Genomic DNA, 16,949 nt, shown 5'->3' with positions numbered 1-16,949 from the left:
GAACCATTCACTGGCCCTCTCTCTGTCTGGCACCACGTGAAGACTGAGGGTCGGTGCGCAGGTTGGAGAGCGCGATGTTCTTTAGAGAGAATGATCAGAACCTGTCCGCAGAGGTCACTCCATGATCAGAGGCTAGGTTAGGGTATAGTCTAACAGGAAATAGACTGTACCTGTCAGCAAACAGGAAAATATGGGGCAATGAGGGCAATGGGCTAGCGTGAAAGAGAGGTCTCTCAGAGCAGGCGACATCAGGGTGCAATCTGAGTCATTGTGAGGAGGTCCAGAAGAGGGGCATTCTATCCGGTAGGGGTGGCGTTCGCCTCCAGTCCTGGCTACTTGGGAGGCTGAGGCAAGAGGATGGTAAGTTGGAGGCCTGCCTGGGCAACTTAGTGAGGTCCTATCTCAAATTAAGATTAAAAAAAAAAAAAAAGCAGAGGATATAGCTCAGTGGTAGAGCACTTACCTAGTATGCATAATGCCCTGGGGTCAATCCCCAGTAACACACACACACACACACACACACACACACACACACACCAGGATGTGCTGCATTCTAAGGGTCAGTCAGTATAAAGATCCTGAGGGACAAAAACTGGACAAGCCTAAACATAAAGTAGGTCCAGGTGAGTGTGATTAGTGGTGTTGGAGACAGTAAAGAGGTATGCAAAACCAGGCTCCCAACAGCCTTAGAGGGGAATATGGGTTTCATTTTTGGTGGGATAAAGAGAACCAGTTCTTTTGTAGCAAATGACCTGGACTGGTACCTGTTAGATAATCTCAGCTGCTTTGGGAGAACAACTCTGTAATAAGAGTGGATGCTCCTGCCTTCATCCAGGCAAAGGAGGTGAAGTTTTGAGCTTTGGCACAGCAGGTAGACAGAAGAGAACCACTTTAGGGTATGGTTTGAAGCTAAAATCAAGTCTTGTTGATGCATAGATGTGGGTAGGGAAAGGGGGGCACCACACATGACTTCTACATTTCTGACCTGAGCAGATAGTTGGGTGGAATTGCCATAAATTGATCTGGGAAATATTGGAGAAGAGTGGAGTTCGGGAGGGGAAAAAAATGATCATTTGTAGACAGATGACCCTTGAGGAGATGCAGGGTCAGTCACTATATGTATGACTCTGGAGCCCAGAGAGAGATCAGCACTGGGGACTTGAACTGGGAGACAAAGTCAGCTGATATTCATTCTTTCTTTCCTTCCCTTTTCTCCTCCTCCTCTTCTCCTTATCCTCCTCCTCCTTCTCCTTCATTCTGGGGATTGAACCCAGGGCATTTTACCATTAAATTATTACATCTACAGTCCTTTTCATTTTTCACTTTGAGGCAGGGTCTTGTTAAATTCAAGCTGACCTGGAGCTTGCAATCCTCCTGCCTCCTGCCTCAACCTACCACATAGTGGGAATTTCAGGTGTTTGCCACTGTGCCCAGTCTCCAGTAGTCTGGAGAGGTGCACCTGGGTCTGGATGAGACTGGGGACATGAGTGTAGACAGAGATGGTAAGCAGTGAAGACTACCCTGGAACATCTCACTGGATAGAGGTAGAAGAGATGAAACAACCAGCAAAGGAGCTGAGCAAGAATAGTTGGGAAGTGGGAGAAACCTGAGAGAATATGGATATTTAGGATCCAAAGGGAGCAAACATCAAATTCTGTGGAGAATGTGAGGATGGAGAACAAACTGCTGGCTACAGAACTCAGTACAGTGGCATGTGCCTATAGTCCCAGTTATTCAAGAAGCTGAGGCAGGAGGAACACTTAAGCCTGAGCAACATAGCAAGACTCTGTCTCAAAACAAAATTCCTGACTTCAACGGTGTATAAATCATTGAGGTCCCTGACAAAGGGAATTTTGTGCAGAGAGAAGAAAGTGAGAGGTACAGAACTGAAGATAGCAAGTGAAGAAAACTTTAAAAAAATTGACATAAAGGACAGGGCTCATAGCTCAGTGGAGAGCACTTGCCTAGCACATGTGAGGCACTGGATTTGATTCTCAGCACTGCATATAACTAAATAAAATAAAGGTCCATTGACAACTAATTTTTTTTTTAAATTGACATAGAGGGGCTGGGGAGATAGCTCAGTCAGTAGAGTGCTTGCCTTGTAAGCACAAGACCCTGGGTTCGATCCCCAGCACCCCCCCCCAAAAAAAATGATATAGAATATAAATATAGTGAATGGACAAATTTCAAAGAGTTCAGGGGCTGGAACTGTGGTTTAATGGTAGAGTGCTTTCCTGGCATGTGTGAGGCCCTGGGTTCAATACTCAGCACCACATATAAATAAATAAAAGATCCATTGACAGCCAAAATAATTTTTCAAAAAAAAAGAGTTCAATAAATGTTAAAATCTGTAGACACTCGTGCAACTGATACCAAGATCAAGATATAGGATACCCTGGCCAGACACAGTGGTGCATGCCTGTAATCCCAGCAACTCGGGAGGCTGAGGAAGGAGGGTTGCAAGTTTGAGGCCAGTCTCAGCAATTTAGTAAGGCCCTAAGCAACTTAGCAAAACTCTGTCTCAAAATAAAAATTTTAAAGGGCTAGGAATATAGCTCAGTGGTAAAGTGCCCCAGGTTCAATGCCTAGTACCAAAATTAATTAAAATACAGCACATCCTTAGCCAATCCAATCCAGGAAACTACCTTGTGTCCCCTCCAGTTGATATTCCCATAGGTAAATACTACTTTTCTATCTACCACCAAGATTCATTTTGCTGTTGAATGCAGACAAATTTTGAGAGATTTTCTGGATCTCTGGACAGAGATTTTGTAGACAGACATTCTAATGGTGTGTGGGGGAGTGAGTGGGGTAGCTAGATTTGGGTTCAATTTTCCTGGATGCTGTGCTCACTCTGTCTCCGAGAACAGTGTGGTCACCATCTGTATCACATCCCCTTAGGGTTGTAATAATGAATGGGGGAATTCACTGGGAAGCAGTGGAAAATGGGAATTTTCCAGAGCTCTAGAAGCCTGCCAGGGATGTACAGCTCAGTCACCAGGGATGGGTGGGGCTGGAGTCTGGAAGGCCCGCCTGCCCAACTATGTTTGAGCAACTGACCTGGCAACGGGGTGGAGCTGACAAACAGCCTCCTTTACTGTCTCTTCAGGCCACCATGGTGCTGCTCAGGTTCCTGATGCTTCTTTTTGCTCTGATTGTCTCTGGTGAGAAGATGGTGTATGGGGGTACACCCGTTTTCCTTTGGAGTTCTGACCCTTAGATAAGCTACCCTGCAGGGTGGGGGTTGGGGGAAAATTCAGAAAGGGTAAGGGTTTGAACTCCCGATCAGCTTTTCTTACCTTTTTTTCCTCAACCAGTTCTCTCTCCCCATCTGTGAAATATCAGATGTGGGAACAAGGACAGAACTTGAATGTTTGATCTCAAGGTGTTGTCAGGCCCTGCAGCAAAAGGGTGGGTCTGTGTTTGCAAGTGTGGTTTCTTGAGCATGGTTGGCCTCCAGTCTGAATTATCTGCTCCCCATAGACCTCCACAGTCTACCCTGGTTCATAAATGTCTCCGAACACGAGGGCCCTGGCACCATCCTTCAGTCTTTCTTGTTCAACTGCTCCTCCCACATGCCCACCCTGGAATTGGTCAATGTGCAACCACCTACCACCTTCTTCAACCCACCCAGCCTGACTAGGTGGCAGGGGATCTATGTGGGAAAGGTAGGGTCATGGGTACAACTGGAAACTGGGGACACAAGGCGGACTTGAAATTCCCCAAGCCAGAGGTGGTATAGAAAGACAGAGAGACTAGGCCCCACATATTACTGCCTATCCACCACAGGTGACCTTGAGCAGCTCAGCTCGGCTGGATGCCCTGGCAGTAAACCACTATGAGCTGCAGCTGCGGTACACATGTGGCAACCTTGTGATGGAGGGACCACTCTTTGTGGATGTGCAGCGGGCCTCTGGTCATGTCCAGTGTGTTGGTCAATTTGTTAGCCCAGGTGAGACCAAGGGCAGCAGGCAGGGGTGGGCAGGCATGACCTGAAGAAAACCTCCCTGATCTTCCCTCTGTTCAGGTGGGGAAACTATCCAGGTGCCAGAGACAGTCAAACCCGGGGCCCAGTTATACACGCTGCTGCTCCCAGGCCTAGAAGTCCAGGGAACTCAGGTAAGCCCAGTACACAGGACAGTGGATGACATCTGTGTGTGTGGTGGGGGATAGGGAATAGAAGTTCACCCCTGCCTGGCCAGCAACAGCCTGCAGAGGGACCCTGCAGTCCACAGCTGAGCCTGTGCATGATGCCTGTTCTTGAAGAGAGCCACCAAGGGTTACCCTTTCCCCAGTGACCATGGTTGTTCCTACAGGGACATCTCAGGGACTGAGCTCTTCTTTCAAGTTCTCCTATGTGTACTGAGTTCCCCATTACAATTTTATAACTTTTTTTTTTTTTTTTTTTTTTGTACTGGGGATCAAACTCAGGGCCTTGTGCTTGTGAGGCAAGCACCCTACCAGCTGAGCTATCTCCCCAGCCCAATTTTATAACTTTTTGTAACCCCCACAAAGAAACATAGTTTTAAAACAAAATAATCAGTTTTAAAGCAGAAAGGATTGAGGATCAGGATCAGAATTCACAGTAGAGGGCAGAGAGCCTAGACAGAGCATGGAGACCAGATGTGGACATGTGCCTCCTGGGTTGTTGAAGTATATTGAAAGCAGTGTTTGGGGCACTAGAGACTGGATGGGGCTGCTAGCCTCTCTGTTCTCTCAGATGAACATTATCAGTGACCAGGATCCTCCATACTTCCCTGGACCTTTCTCCATCAGTGAGCAGGGTTGTCTGCAGGCACCATCTCAGGGTCTCAAAGGCCAGGCTCAGAAGGTAAGCATGACTTGGGACTTGGGGATATATATAGATTGGTCATCACCTTCTGAAAATTTGTTGCCTCTCCCTCTCAAACCTGTATCTGCTGCCCCTTGTAAACTACCCTCTCACTTTGGCTGGCTTCTGGAGTTTCATAAAGAGAAAGAGTACCTCTAACAGAAAAGAGTATTTAGGGCAATCACACTTAAAGAGAAAGTTCTGGGTTAAGTGGCCAATAAGGATGTTAGAGAAGTTCCTTCTTTAAAACTTCCACCTCTTAATAATTGACTCTTAACAACTCTAATCCAATAATTCACATTGTAAATGACTCAGATATCACTTTCTTGAGTTGTTTGCAATCTAACAGAAGAATTTATGTCCCAAAGGTATAGGCCTCAAAGGAATACTTATTAGCAGAGTGACTGATTATAAGGAAGAATAGATGTTGGCGTTCCTTATGGAGGTCTTGAGGGGAGGCCTGAGCAAAGACATAGAGGTGTACATACACTGAGGTTCCCTTCCTATCCTGTATGTTCTGTAGATCTTTCGGCTGCAGATCTCAGTGTCTTTTGGACAAGGCCAAAGCTGCCAAGGGATGCTGATGGTGAAGGTTTTGCCTGTTCCCTCCAGCCAGGTCTCTTTCCTGTAAGGCTCTCCTAAACCAGGGGAATAATGGGGGAAGCTGATCTAGCACCAGGGAATCAGGAGTCCTGGTAGGGTGCAGGGTTGCTGGAACATTGTAGTTCTGTTAGGAGGGAAACTCCAGGGGAGGAGGACACCACCCTCCTAGCACCATGTGAGAAGGAGCAGGCAGAAGACAGTGCTTCGCTTTTGGTCCAGACAGAAGACCCAGAGTATCACCATTCCTGAGGACAAAGTTCCTGGGAGCAAGGTGGTTCAAGTCCAGGCTAGGGGCTTCGACTTACGCTATGAAATCTTCTCTCCAATGCCCAGCCCACTCTACTCCATTGGAAGCGGTGAGGGGCGAGATGGGGGGGGGGGTGTACATGAATGCCTCTGTAGCTGATTCAAAGGTGAGCTCCTATGTGACCTTATCCACCTGAGAAAAGAGTAAGAGCCAGGGCTGTGAGCGGGGCAAGGTCGGGTTGGGGACTTAACCCTGGAGAAGGAGGCAGGAGGAGTACCAGCCGCTTCCAAGGGTGAGGCTGTTGAGGGGTAGGGGGCGAGCTCTGTTTTTCTGCTCTCCCACTGCACCCAGTGGATGGGGTGGTCCGAACCACCGTGTCCCTAGAATTGGCTCACGCCCGAGGTGCAGCAGTCACAAGGCTGCAAGTGAAGGCCTTCGAGAGGCTTCAGCCGTGGGCCAGTGCGGAGCTGGATCTCACTGTGAACGTGCTCTCTGTCAACCGATGGCCCCCACACTGCATTCCAGCTCTTCTGGTGTGAGTACACAGGAGCCTTGCCTGACTGCAGGGTTAAGACTGAGATTCGTGGCTCATAACTGAACCAGACTCCTGCCTTTCTGTGGTCCTCCACTCCCAGGACTCAAATCCCAGAGACCTCACCTGTGGGCACCGTGCTGAACACACTCACTTGCACTGACCCAGACTCTACTGGTGCCACCCTGGACTACCAGCTGCGGTTCCACAGCCCTCCTGACCTTGCCAGTCTCTGCCTTCGTGACAGGGTCCTTGAGGTGCCGGGCTCCCACTCCCAGGACCACTTGTAGGATGCTTGGGGCAGGAAGGGGTGGGTGGGCCAAGGCACTGAGACCATGAGGATGGGATTCCATGGTTATTGAGCCAAACTGCTTTTCATTCTGCAAAACAGTGGACCAGGGTGGATGGCCTAACCTGAGGTAGCCCAGTGTAGCTCATGGTTCTCCCAGGCCTTACTCTCTGACCCCTCTGATCAGGTGAATGCTACGTTGGACTGTGATACTCCTGGGGCCTGCTTCCAGCATGCAGCCTCCATCCTGGTGCTTGATCACGGTCAACCCCAGATGACCAGTGAGTGGCCATACTTAGGCCTGGACTTTCAGGACAGGGTTATTCTGTCTACCATTCCACTCCCAATTCACAGCCATCTTTCCTCCCTCAGAATCCAGCAGGGCAGGGTTGTTTCCATTTTAGACTCCTAGGGCATCTCTCTTACACCTCCAGCAGGGAAGGGCTATTGCCACCTTCTCTCCAACTTTCTTCCTCCTTAGAGCCCCAGAGCAGGGCCATGTCTCCTTCCTCAGACCCCTAAGGCAGGGCTGGGGTACCCAGGCCAGCCCCTTGACTGCCAAATGGTCCCCAGCTGAGGTGCCAGTACTGGTGATGGTGACACCTGTCAATGAGTTCACTCCAGCCTGTGCCCCGCACACATTCTGGGTTCGGGAAGATGCAGGGCCTCACACTCTGCTGGGCACTGTGTTGGGCACGGATATGGATTACCCACGCAACAGCATTGAGTACTACACAACTGGTGGACCTTCTATCTTTGCTGTGGACCATCTCAGTGGTATTTACACTCAAGGGGTAGGATGGAGAGGTGGGGCCAGAGTTGACTTTGTAGGCTGAAGCTGTTACCACACCCTCTAGGAGAGATTCACCTCCTGGGGACTTTGGATTATGAGCAGCAGAGGTTGTACAGTCTCATTGTCCTGCTGATTGACCATGGCCAAGACTGGGACCCCACCTACCACCGCTCAGGTTCCTGTACCATTACCATTGAGGTTGAGGTAATTGAACCCCAAGATCTTGGAAAGACTTGGGGAGGCAAGAGTTGCTCTCTGGTCTTTTGTTTTTCCCCACTGTGTCTTAGTTTCTGCCATTGGTTGGTTGGAGCTGATAGATCCTCACTGTGGAAAGCATTAGAACCTACTATCTAGGTTCTGACCATAGTAGGACAAAGCTGAGGTGCTGGTCCCGGGGGGTTTGGGAAATGTTTCAAGCTCACTCCTATAACGTGGTATCCTTTCTGCAGGATGTGAATGACCATCCCCCTGAGTGTGAGCCCCCATTTCAGGAACTTACCATCTATACTACTCTGGGCCATAGTGTGGAGGTGACCAAAGTGTCATGCTGGATCCCCCAGGAGCCACAGCGCCTGACCTTCTCCTACAGCATCATGGGAGGTATGGGTTGGAGGGGCCACTAAGCTGTGGGTGAAGGGTAGGCCACAGTCAGCAATGGTCTTCTTCTCCTGCTATTCTGATTTCAGAAAATAGCAAGAACCAGTTCAGAATGCAAGAGGCCATCCTGGTGCACAATTACTCTTTGTTGGAGCCTCCTTGGCCAGAACAGTCTTGTACCTATGAGCTACTGATCCATGTGGCTGATGCAGGTCCCTCCATCCCCCACCTCAGCACCACAGCCACCATCATTGTGCATCTAGTTCCCTGGAGGAACAGCACGGTGGCCACCGGCACCCAAAGAACCACTGTGAGGGGGTTCCTTAGGCTCTTGGGGATGAGGGGGGAGGAATTTGAAGGGTGAGGAGGCCCAGTTTTTCAGGTGAAATGATGGGGAAAGGCATTCTGAAGGAAACTGCTAGTGCAAAGAGCCTGGCAAAATAGAAAAGCAAATCTGGGGTGTGGAGAGGTTTGAAAATTAGATGGTCAAAATTTTTTATAGTCTTGTTTTTTGGGGGGTCAAAGCATTTTGGCAGGACAGTAATAAGGCTGTGGCTCTCATTTCAGGTGCCCTCAGTGATGACATCCCTGCTTGTAACAAACACAGAGACTTTCTGGCACCCGGAACCCTGGTTTGTGGTGGTGTTGACAGCAACTGGTGCCCTTCTGCTCTTGGCTCTGGGATGGCTAGTTAGCAAGCTCCTTCAGAGGTAGGGTTCCTATCCCCATGCTCCCTTCCTCCTCCAGCTCACCTATGAACCCTGGCTGTGGTTCCACCTAAGACTTGAAAAATAATGCAAAAATTGATGGGTATAGAACTGACATTGAGGAGGGCTGATGCTGACCCTCCACAGGTCTTCAGATAGAGTCAGAGAGACACTGGGAGAAAGTGTTCTTTAGGCAGAGCCTCGTCTTAGGATGGGTATGGATGGCTCAGGGCTTGAGGCTCCGAGTCTGTCATGAATGGGGCATTTCCCCCTATTCCTGACCCCTGTTCTCCACTTGACATCTGCTCTGCTCCTATAGACTGAATTGCTTGTGGGCATAGAACTGAACCCAGAGGAAGTAGGGATAATAATGAGGGCCTCTAATACAGACAATGATCAAATACCAATAGATGAATGGTACTAATTCCTGGTGCCAACAGGCCTGTGCCGTTACTGCTTGGTTTTTCTTCCTGGCATTTTAGGTTCACCCAGGTACTTAAGGCTCCAAGCAAACCAGCCCAGGCTCTGATGCTAAACAGGTCAGTCCCCTTTCCAGACCTCTGTGCTGGGAGTCCACCTCTTAAACTCAGGTTGGGGCTCAAGACCTTATCCTATACTTCTGCTCCTTTACTTTGCCCCAGCATCCAGGGGAATGAAGGATCCATTGAGGGATTCATGGATGCACAAAGGATGGAGATGTCCCAGGCACCCAGCAGTGTCATGAATCTGGTATGTCAACTGACTATCCTGAGTAGTGGGCACTGAGGATGTTCTGGGGTATGCCCTGTCCCTGCCAAGCCCAACTCCTTACCCGTGAATGGCTACCCCTGTGGAAGTGTCCACATCAGCATCATCAGGATGGAGGAAGCAGGAGGGGCTCCTGGTCCCTCCATCTGCTCCCTGTGGGCAGGGTTCAACTCAGTGCATCTTCTCATTCTTCTCCTCAGTAGCATTTTTTATGATTGAGCACAGGATGCCTCTGGTCCCCCCTTTTTCCAAACCATTCTCTGCCTGGGCCCTTACCCTATGCCAGAATTCCTTTCTTTTCTCACTCTAGCTCAGTATTTTTTCCTACCACCAAGTATTCTCCATCTACTTTTTTGCTGAATGGGATCTTCTCTCACCTACACTCACTCTTCAGCCAATCTTTGTCAAAAACTGGTGGGGCCAGGAGATGACTCAGATCTAGTTAAGTTCCTGCCCAAGGGGGAAGGGGAATGGTGAGGGGAGAGGTTCTAAGATACTCCAGTGTCACAAGTGAATTATGGTAGAATAATCTGGCACTGGCCATAGTGAAATGGTGTCCTGTTTTGGAGACTCAAGGTTGCTGCTTATGCATTTGAGTCAGACCTTAGGAAATTTACTGAGAAGGGAGGGAAAGGATAGGTTGGATTCTAGTTAGAAGTGGGGGGTTAAAATTAGGGTCACACTGTAGGTCCTGGAATCTATTCCCTTATAATAAGAGGGGGAAGGAAGTTCTGCTGAGACTAGCAGTGCTCCTTCTATCTCCTGATTATCTGAGCTCAGGTATAGGCTGAGATTACGTGTTCAACGTGAGTTCAAGAGCCCAGCGCTGGCTCTGAGGTCAAGCATCTACTTCACTGTGTGGAATTTCTTCGTCATATGATCATGTTCTGTGATTTCAAGTTGATTCAAAAATAAACAAAATTACAAACAGAATAGTCCCAGACTTGTAATCTATATGTGGGAGAAACTCAGATCTGTGCTTCCTTGTTCTTACTTGGAGAAAGTGCTACATTATGGGCATACCCTAGGGAATGGTAATAGGGAATGGTAAAGTTATTTTTCTTTCTTTTCTTTTCTTTTCTTTTCTTTTTTTTTTTTTTTTTTTTGTTGTTGTTGTTACTGGGGATTGAACCCAGAGGCTCTTTACAACTGAGCCTCATCCCCAGCCCTTTTTTAATTTCTTTATTTTGAAACAGGGGCTCCTGGTCCCTCCACCTGCTCACTAAATTGATTAGGCTGGCCTTGAATTTACAATTCTCTTGTCTCAGTGTCCTAAGTTTTTGGAATTACAGGTATGTGCCATCATACCCAACAGGTTATTTTTCTTTGAAGAAACATAATCGTGACTGACACTCTATAGTTAGATTCTGTTATTTTTGTCAGTGACTGAGGGAGCCTCCAGTTGTCTTGTCCTCTCAGAAACTACTTCCTTTTCCTACCAAGAGGAGGACACTGCTGCTTTTTGAGGGTCTCACCAAATTTCAGGGCAGTTTGCCAATAGTGTGTAGCGGTTTTATTGGGAAGGATCTGGAGCTTTCTCTTGTCTCAGTGTCCTAAGTTTTTGGAATTACAGGTATGTGCCATCATACCCAACAGGTTATTTTTCTTTGAAGAAACATAATCGTGACTGACACTCTATAGTTAGATTCTGTTATTTTTGTCAGTGACTGAGGGAGCCTCCAGTTGTCTTGTCCCCTCAGAAACTACTTCCTTTTCCTACCAAGAGGAGGACACTGCTGCTTTTTGAGGGTCTCACCAAATTTCAGGGCAGTTTGCCAATAGTGTGTAGCGGTTTTATTGGGAAGGATCTGGAGCTTTTGCACTGGGTTGAGGAGTGGTGCAGACTTCAGAAAACTGTGCATGGCTAGTCCTGATAAGACTGATCGAAGCCCTCTTCTGAGGGTGTTCCCATTTCTTTCTGATTAATGCACCCTCAATGTTTATTCTGATTCCTCTATTCTCAGCTTTCCCTGAGCTCAGCTGAGCTGCTGTACACAGCCAGGTGACCGATAGCAACTTGTAAAAGAGCAGGCCTTGCTGAATGTAATGTTGATCCTTTCTCCACACCCAGCCTGCATCAGATGTCTGACTGCCAGCCCTCCAAGAAGACTTACTGTGTAGGTGGAGGCTACCCCTAATTCGTATACCCCTAATTTGTATCAATCTTCCCCTCCCCTCAGTCTGTGGGCCTGAATCCTCTCTGCACTGAACAACCTCCCTTTCTGAGTCAGTATGGTATCCCAAGCCCAGGAAGAAGCAGAGTGCTTTCTGTGGGAAAAGTACTCTTAATGGGGCTTCCACCAAAATAAGTTTTAAGAGCAGGCCTCAGGACCAGCAACCCGAAAGTGGCTATCAGTGGATTTTACTTAAGACAGCTCTAAGGGATCATTAAATTTTCATTTCTGAGAACCTCGATTTTATCCTCATTTTACAGATAGGGCAACCAAGGCACAGAGAGGTTAAGGCTCAAAAGTCAAACTTAGCTAGTTCAGATATTTGGGTGTGCAACCGGATCATGGAACTGCATTTAGTGTCCTGACTCTGAAGCCAAACCCAGAGTTCGTTGATCTACATGGAGAAAAAGGAATGATCATTTTTATGGGATTTATAGACTGCCTTGGAGGCATGTCATGATAGTCTAGGGCAAAAATGCTGTCATAGGAACTTAAGATGTTCCAGGGCACAGAAGATATGCTGTGTGCCAGGGCTTGTGGGATTTAACATCAGCAGACCAAGTATGGGAAACGGGCCAGGGGCTGTTTAGGCAGCACAAGACTGCATGCACCTCAGGATCAGCGAGGAACAAACGGGGAAGCCGCTGAGGCTGTTTATATTCTGGAGACAGTAGGAAAAGGTGCTAGACCCAACGTGTGCCTCCACTTCCAGAGGTGGCGTGACCTTGTCCCTGCTTCCCTTCTGCGCCTCAGTTTCCTCACCAGAGAACCTGTGTCAACGCACCCCCCCACACTTCAAGGTGGGTGACAAATAAAGCAAGTAGCACACCGCTGACATTTCCTAAGTGTGCGCGCGAGTGTGAGAAAATATGGTCGGCTGGGCATGAGGGGGCTACGACGCAGAGAAGCCAAGGGCGCTCTGGCCCCAGAGTCGCCAGCAAATGCTCAGCCGACAGCAGCTCTGAGAACTGCGCGCATGCGCCTCCCCGTGCCGTCATAGTCACGTGCCTCAGGCGTTCTGCACCGGGCGTGCGAGACAGGGCTCTGACTGACTGGCCAGCCGACCCGTCAGCGGGAAGTACTCCTCCGGGTGTAGGGCGAAGAGGCTGTTGATTGGGGATAGCCTCAGTTGAGGGCGGGTTCTTCGCTGTCTTGGTTACTATGACGCCCGGTCCCCGCCCCCTCGGCTGGCCGCCATCTTGTTGTTGATCCGTACCCAGTGGGCTGCGCCGGGAGGTGGACAGAGCGGCCGCTGCGGGGCCGCTGCTGCGGGGCTCAGCCGCCTGTGCTGCCTGCCAGGGGCGGGCCGAAACCTGGAGGCCCGGGGGGCCCAGCTCCCGTGGGGAGCCTTGGGCGCCCGCTGTCCGGGCCGGGCCGGTAAGTGACAGGAGCCGGGCCAAAAGACCCGCCTGGTGCCCACGGGTAGGGTGGCGGTGGGCTCGGGATTGAAGTGGGTGCCGTGGGGTCCGGACTTAGGCCAAGCATCGCTGCAACATATTTCCAGTGCCCTTACTGGCAGCCTGTCGAGCCTTGCAGATGCTGGTGCTGAGGCTAGGACGACTGCCGGGATGGTGGTCCAAGAGCCCGGTGCCCTAGGGCGGGCGGGTCGGCTGGCTGGCAGGGTATTTGAGAAACAAGCTTTTCTGACCCAAGCGTAGACTTCACAGACCCAGAGCTCTGAAACGTATCCAATGCTAATCTGATGCTTTCCGGGGCGTTGTGTTGCTCCCGAGTGGGCGATACACGTACTTCTCTCCTAGGTATCACTTTTGCAAGTGATTTTCAGGCCTTTTGAGACTAAGACTAGACGAAACAAGCCAAAGCCCCCGCGAGCATGGCAGCCCAGTGTCACGGCCCTGTGAGTCTGTCAGGGCGAAGACCCTCTGCCTGGCTTCTTTTCCTTACTCTTTCAGAACCTCACGTGTTTTTTGGTGCTCACTGCTTCCTCTTGAAGGGTCTGGTTAAATGTCCATCATTTTATTTGAGACATAATTTCCTTGCAGCTTAAGCACCACTTTTTGGAGTGTGTGTTTTAGGAGAAAGATTATTATGGTGATGACTTAATCTTTTCTAAAGAGAGATTCCATTAGTTTGATTTGGAGACAAAGGAAATTTGAGAGTGTGTTAGAATTGGAAAAAGGAATGAAACTTGTTTTTGTTGTTGTGGATGGTCTTGATCTGCCAAATTAGCTTTTATCAGTACTACCTCTATTCACTTGATGAAAACAGACTGTCAGATTTTTTTCCTGGGAGGGAGAGAATGTTGGAAATTCTGGGCACAGTATGCAGGTCTAGAAAGAGTTCTATGGACCCTTGGCTTCCTTACACAGTTACCGTGTGTAGTCATACAAAGCCTGCATCAGATGACTGAGAAGTCAAGTAACAATACTTTGTGCACTCCTCTTAGTATAGTGTCACTTCAGAATATTTAATTTTGAGAGAAACCAGCTCCTTGGTCAAGAGATCCTTTTGGAAAGTAGATACTGAAACCAAAGGAGGCAGGCAACTTGTTGCTGTTCTGATACTACAGTTGTGAGGAGACCGAGAAATTGATAGTCTTTATGTATTTTAATGTCCTCCCTTAGGGCAGTTTTTTTAATCTTTAATGAGATTTTAATGAGTTTTGACCTTAGTAAGATCAGTTCCTTGGGCAGTTCTTGGAAAGAAAGGAAGGATATAATAACTTTATTTTTATGTGGTACTGAGGATCGAATCTAGGGCCTTACGCATGCTAGACAAGCCCTCTACCACTGAACCACAACCCCAGCCCAGGAAGGATATAATAAAACATTGGAAGTGGCTCAGAACTGACCCAAGCTAAGCCTCCTTCCCCATCCTACTCCCATTAATGTTCTTTTAGAAAGTTAAGGCAGTCACAGGGTTAAATTCCTGCAGTTTATGTTAAAATAACAGTAACTCTAAATGAGGATTCCTATCCTGTTTTGGATATTTGACCTCTTTGAGATATGAAAAGAAACTCTATCCTTAGTCAATTTCTTAGCACTGACTTTTACATACAATTTTAGGGCAACCAAGGGCCATTAAAGTACATCCTTGTTGTTTAACCCTATGTTAGAATAGCTGTCCCAAGGAAATCAGAATATCCAAGAACTTATTTATTTATTTATTTATTTTTGCGGTGCTGGCGATTGAATCCAGGGCCTTGTGCTTGCAAGGCAAGCATTCTACCAACTGAGCTATATCCTCAGCCCAGAACTTTGTTTTTGTTTAATGCTTTTACTACTTCATGAATATGAGTAGTGTATGATACTTGATTGAACATGGTTACCCAGAAGTAGCAAATGGCAGTACTTCTGTGCTGGGCATATTTCAAATGGTGAGACAGTTGTTATAATAGCAGGCCCTTAATTTCTTTGTCTGTGCATAATTTACCAATAAGCTTCAGCACTTTAAACTAAAAAGGATAACAGATACAATTCAGACTGTGGAGATCCTACACTGAAGTTAGGAACTTTGGCAGACTGCAGGAATGAGATCTGATGTCCTAATGTGGCATTCAACAAGGCACTGCTACCCAGCTAGCCCCAACCCATCATCCATACTTTATCCTAATTCCCACTAACCAAATAATGTGCTTAATAATCCATACATATTATTGATCTAGGTTATTCCTCTTTCCAGCTGAATGCATGACTTTTGCCCCTGTTTGGGACGCCCTGTTTCTTCACCTTAGTCTTATCTCTAGAATCCAGTTCAGGTCTTACCTATCTTCTTTGCAAAACACCCATAAAACATTTCAACCTGTGGAGATGCTGCATTCCCTCTGAACTGTAGTGGCATTATAGTCCTTAAATAACAAAACAGTACTTGTTCTTCTAAGAAATTTTTGTTTGGCTAGCTGGGTGTGGTGGTGCATGCCTGTAATCCCAGAGAAACATGTGGCCCAAGCAGGAGGATCACAAGTTTGAACCCAGCCTCTGCAACTTAGACCCTGTCTTAAAAATAAAAAAATAAAAAGAACTGGGAATGAGACTCAGTGGTAAAACACTCCTGGGTTCAATCCCCAGTACAAAAAAAAAAAAAAAAAAAAGAATTTTTTGGCTGGGGTGGTATACACCTATAATTCCAGCTACTTGGGAGGCCAGGGCAGGAGGATCACAAATTCAAGGCTACCCTTGGCAATTTAGCGAGATCTTCTTTCTAAATAAAAAATGAAAAGAGCTGAGAATGTAGCTCATTGATAGAGTGCTTCCTGGGTTCAATGTCTAGTACAGCAAAAAAAAAAAAAAAAAAAAGTTTCTTCTGGTAGAATCTAACTCCTTTCTGGTAGGGATTATATTTTATACGTTTTTATGTCTTTTTTTTTTTTTTTCTTTTGCACCTGCCTGTAGTACATGAGAACTAAATGTTTATAAAGATGTACTAAATTTTTCTGAGTTGGAAACACCCTCTGTAATTAAACAAGGAAATGGATGGGAGTGGAAAAGTAGAGATTGGGATTGGTGATCAGGGGTTCTGGTCTCCTACATTTCCTGAGATGCTTGCATATGTTGACTCTAGTGCCTTATAAGGGCAGGCCCATTCTCAGTGCTGCAGAACAGAGGCAGACCTTATTAAAAGGGCAGAAATAAGACCTGAAAACTGAAAATCCAAATCTCAAAAGGGGCTCTGTAGTCTGCCTCTTTTCCTGGTTAAACTGCTGGTTTTAACTCTTGGAAAACATTAGGTGAGTGTGACACCTGTTGCTTATATTTTTAGATCTTCTTTTTGGTTGGGTCTTGGGCTACTGTAAATGGAATTATTTGTTCCCCTAACACCATAAAGAGCTATGATGTACAGAGAAGGGAAAAGTTTGCACTATGCAGTCTACCTCTGGCTTGGGGCACTGAATCTGTGATTTTGCACTGATTTCTTCCCCCTACTACTTGGGATTGAGCCCAGGGCCTCACACATACTGGACAAGTGCTCTACCACTGAGCTACATCTCCAGCTCTTCTTAAACTTTATTTTGAAAGAGGGTCTTACTAAATTACTGGCCTGGAATTTGATTTTATCTCAGTTTCTTGAGAGACTGGGATTGCAGATATGTGCCATTGTGTCCGGCTTACACTGATTTTAAGTACAGATTTTCATTTCTCTTCTGTAGTAGGATTTTGCACAGTGGGTTCTGGGTGTGAAAAATCTAAGACTTCTTGATTGTTTTATGAAAGATGATAGATGAAAATTCTCGAGTTTGTTATATGTTTGAAGTTGTATTTATGTTATGTAGGAGGCATTATAAATAAATTTTTAGTGTAAAAGAATAGAATTTATTTGGGAAGAAAAGAGACTGGACTCCCACAATGCGAGAGGATAACCCATAAATGAGTTTTGATGGTGGCACATATTCACTTCAGTGCTGGATCTCCATTAGTGAGTGTATTTTGTTAAGTGTTTAAAAAAATCTGGGGGCTGGGGAGATAGCT

The 16,949-nt window shown here is 47.2% G+C and overlaps 2 protein-coding genes across 6 annotated transcripts in view; both read left to right on the top strand.

Annotated features, from left to right (window-relative positions):
- The first annotated feature begins 3,010 nt into the window (after window positions 1-3,010).
- On the top strand, window positions 3,011-10,292 carry CDHR4 (cadherin related family member 4). 5 transcript variants are annotated; one of them, XM_079101266.1, is made up of 18 exons: window positions 3,011-3,167; window positions 3,487-3,671; window positions 3,793-3,955; window positions 4,031-4,122; window positions 4,724-4,834; window positions 5,358-5,461; window positions 5,657-5,793; window positions 6,036-6,219; window positions 6,320-6,473; window positions 6,693-6,786; window positions 7,079-7,282; window positions 7,363-7,502; window positions 7,790-7,898; window positions 7,985-8,205; window positions 8,463-8,605; window positions 9,085-9,141; window positions 9,244-9,331; window positions 10,130-10,292. In XM_079101266.1, exons 1-18 carry the CDS (start codon window positions 3,047-3,049, stop codon window positions 10,133-10,135), a joined length of 2,313 nt encoding a protein of 770 aa, XP_078957392.1. In that variant the 5' UTR covers window positions 3,011-3,046; the 3' UTR covers window positions 10,136-10,292. The 5 variants fall into 5 exon arrangements, 3 of the variants coding, with proteins under 3 accessions (XP_078957392.1, XP_078957391.1, XP_078957393.1); XM_079101265.1 differs by having other exon boundaries at window positions 7,748-7,898; window positions 10,130-10,291; XM_079101267.1 differs by lacking the exon at window positions 7,079-7,282 and having other exon boundaries at window positions 7,748-7,898; window positions 10,130-10,291.
- A 2,415-nt stretch (window positions 10,293-12,707) lies between these two features.
- IP6K1 (inositol hexakisphosphate kinase 1) overlaps window positions 12,708-16,949 on the top strand; it is a 62,139-nt gene continuing 57,897 nt past the window's right edge. Inside the window, exon 1 of the mRNA XM_079155578.1 lies at window positions 12,708-12,900. The gene's annotated coding sequence lies outside the window, so the exon portion shown is untranslated. The remainder of the gene's footprint in view (window positions 12,901-16,949) is intronic.

This window comes from Sciurus vulgaris (assembly GCF_902686455.1).
Source record: "Sciurus vulgaris genome assembly, chromosome: 10".
Lineage (NCBI taxonomy): Eukaryota > Metazoa > Chordata > Mammalia > Rodentia > Sciuridae > Sciurus > Sciurus vulgaris.
This window is presented reverse-complemented; position numbering and strand designations above follow the sequence as displayed.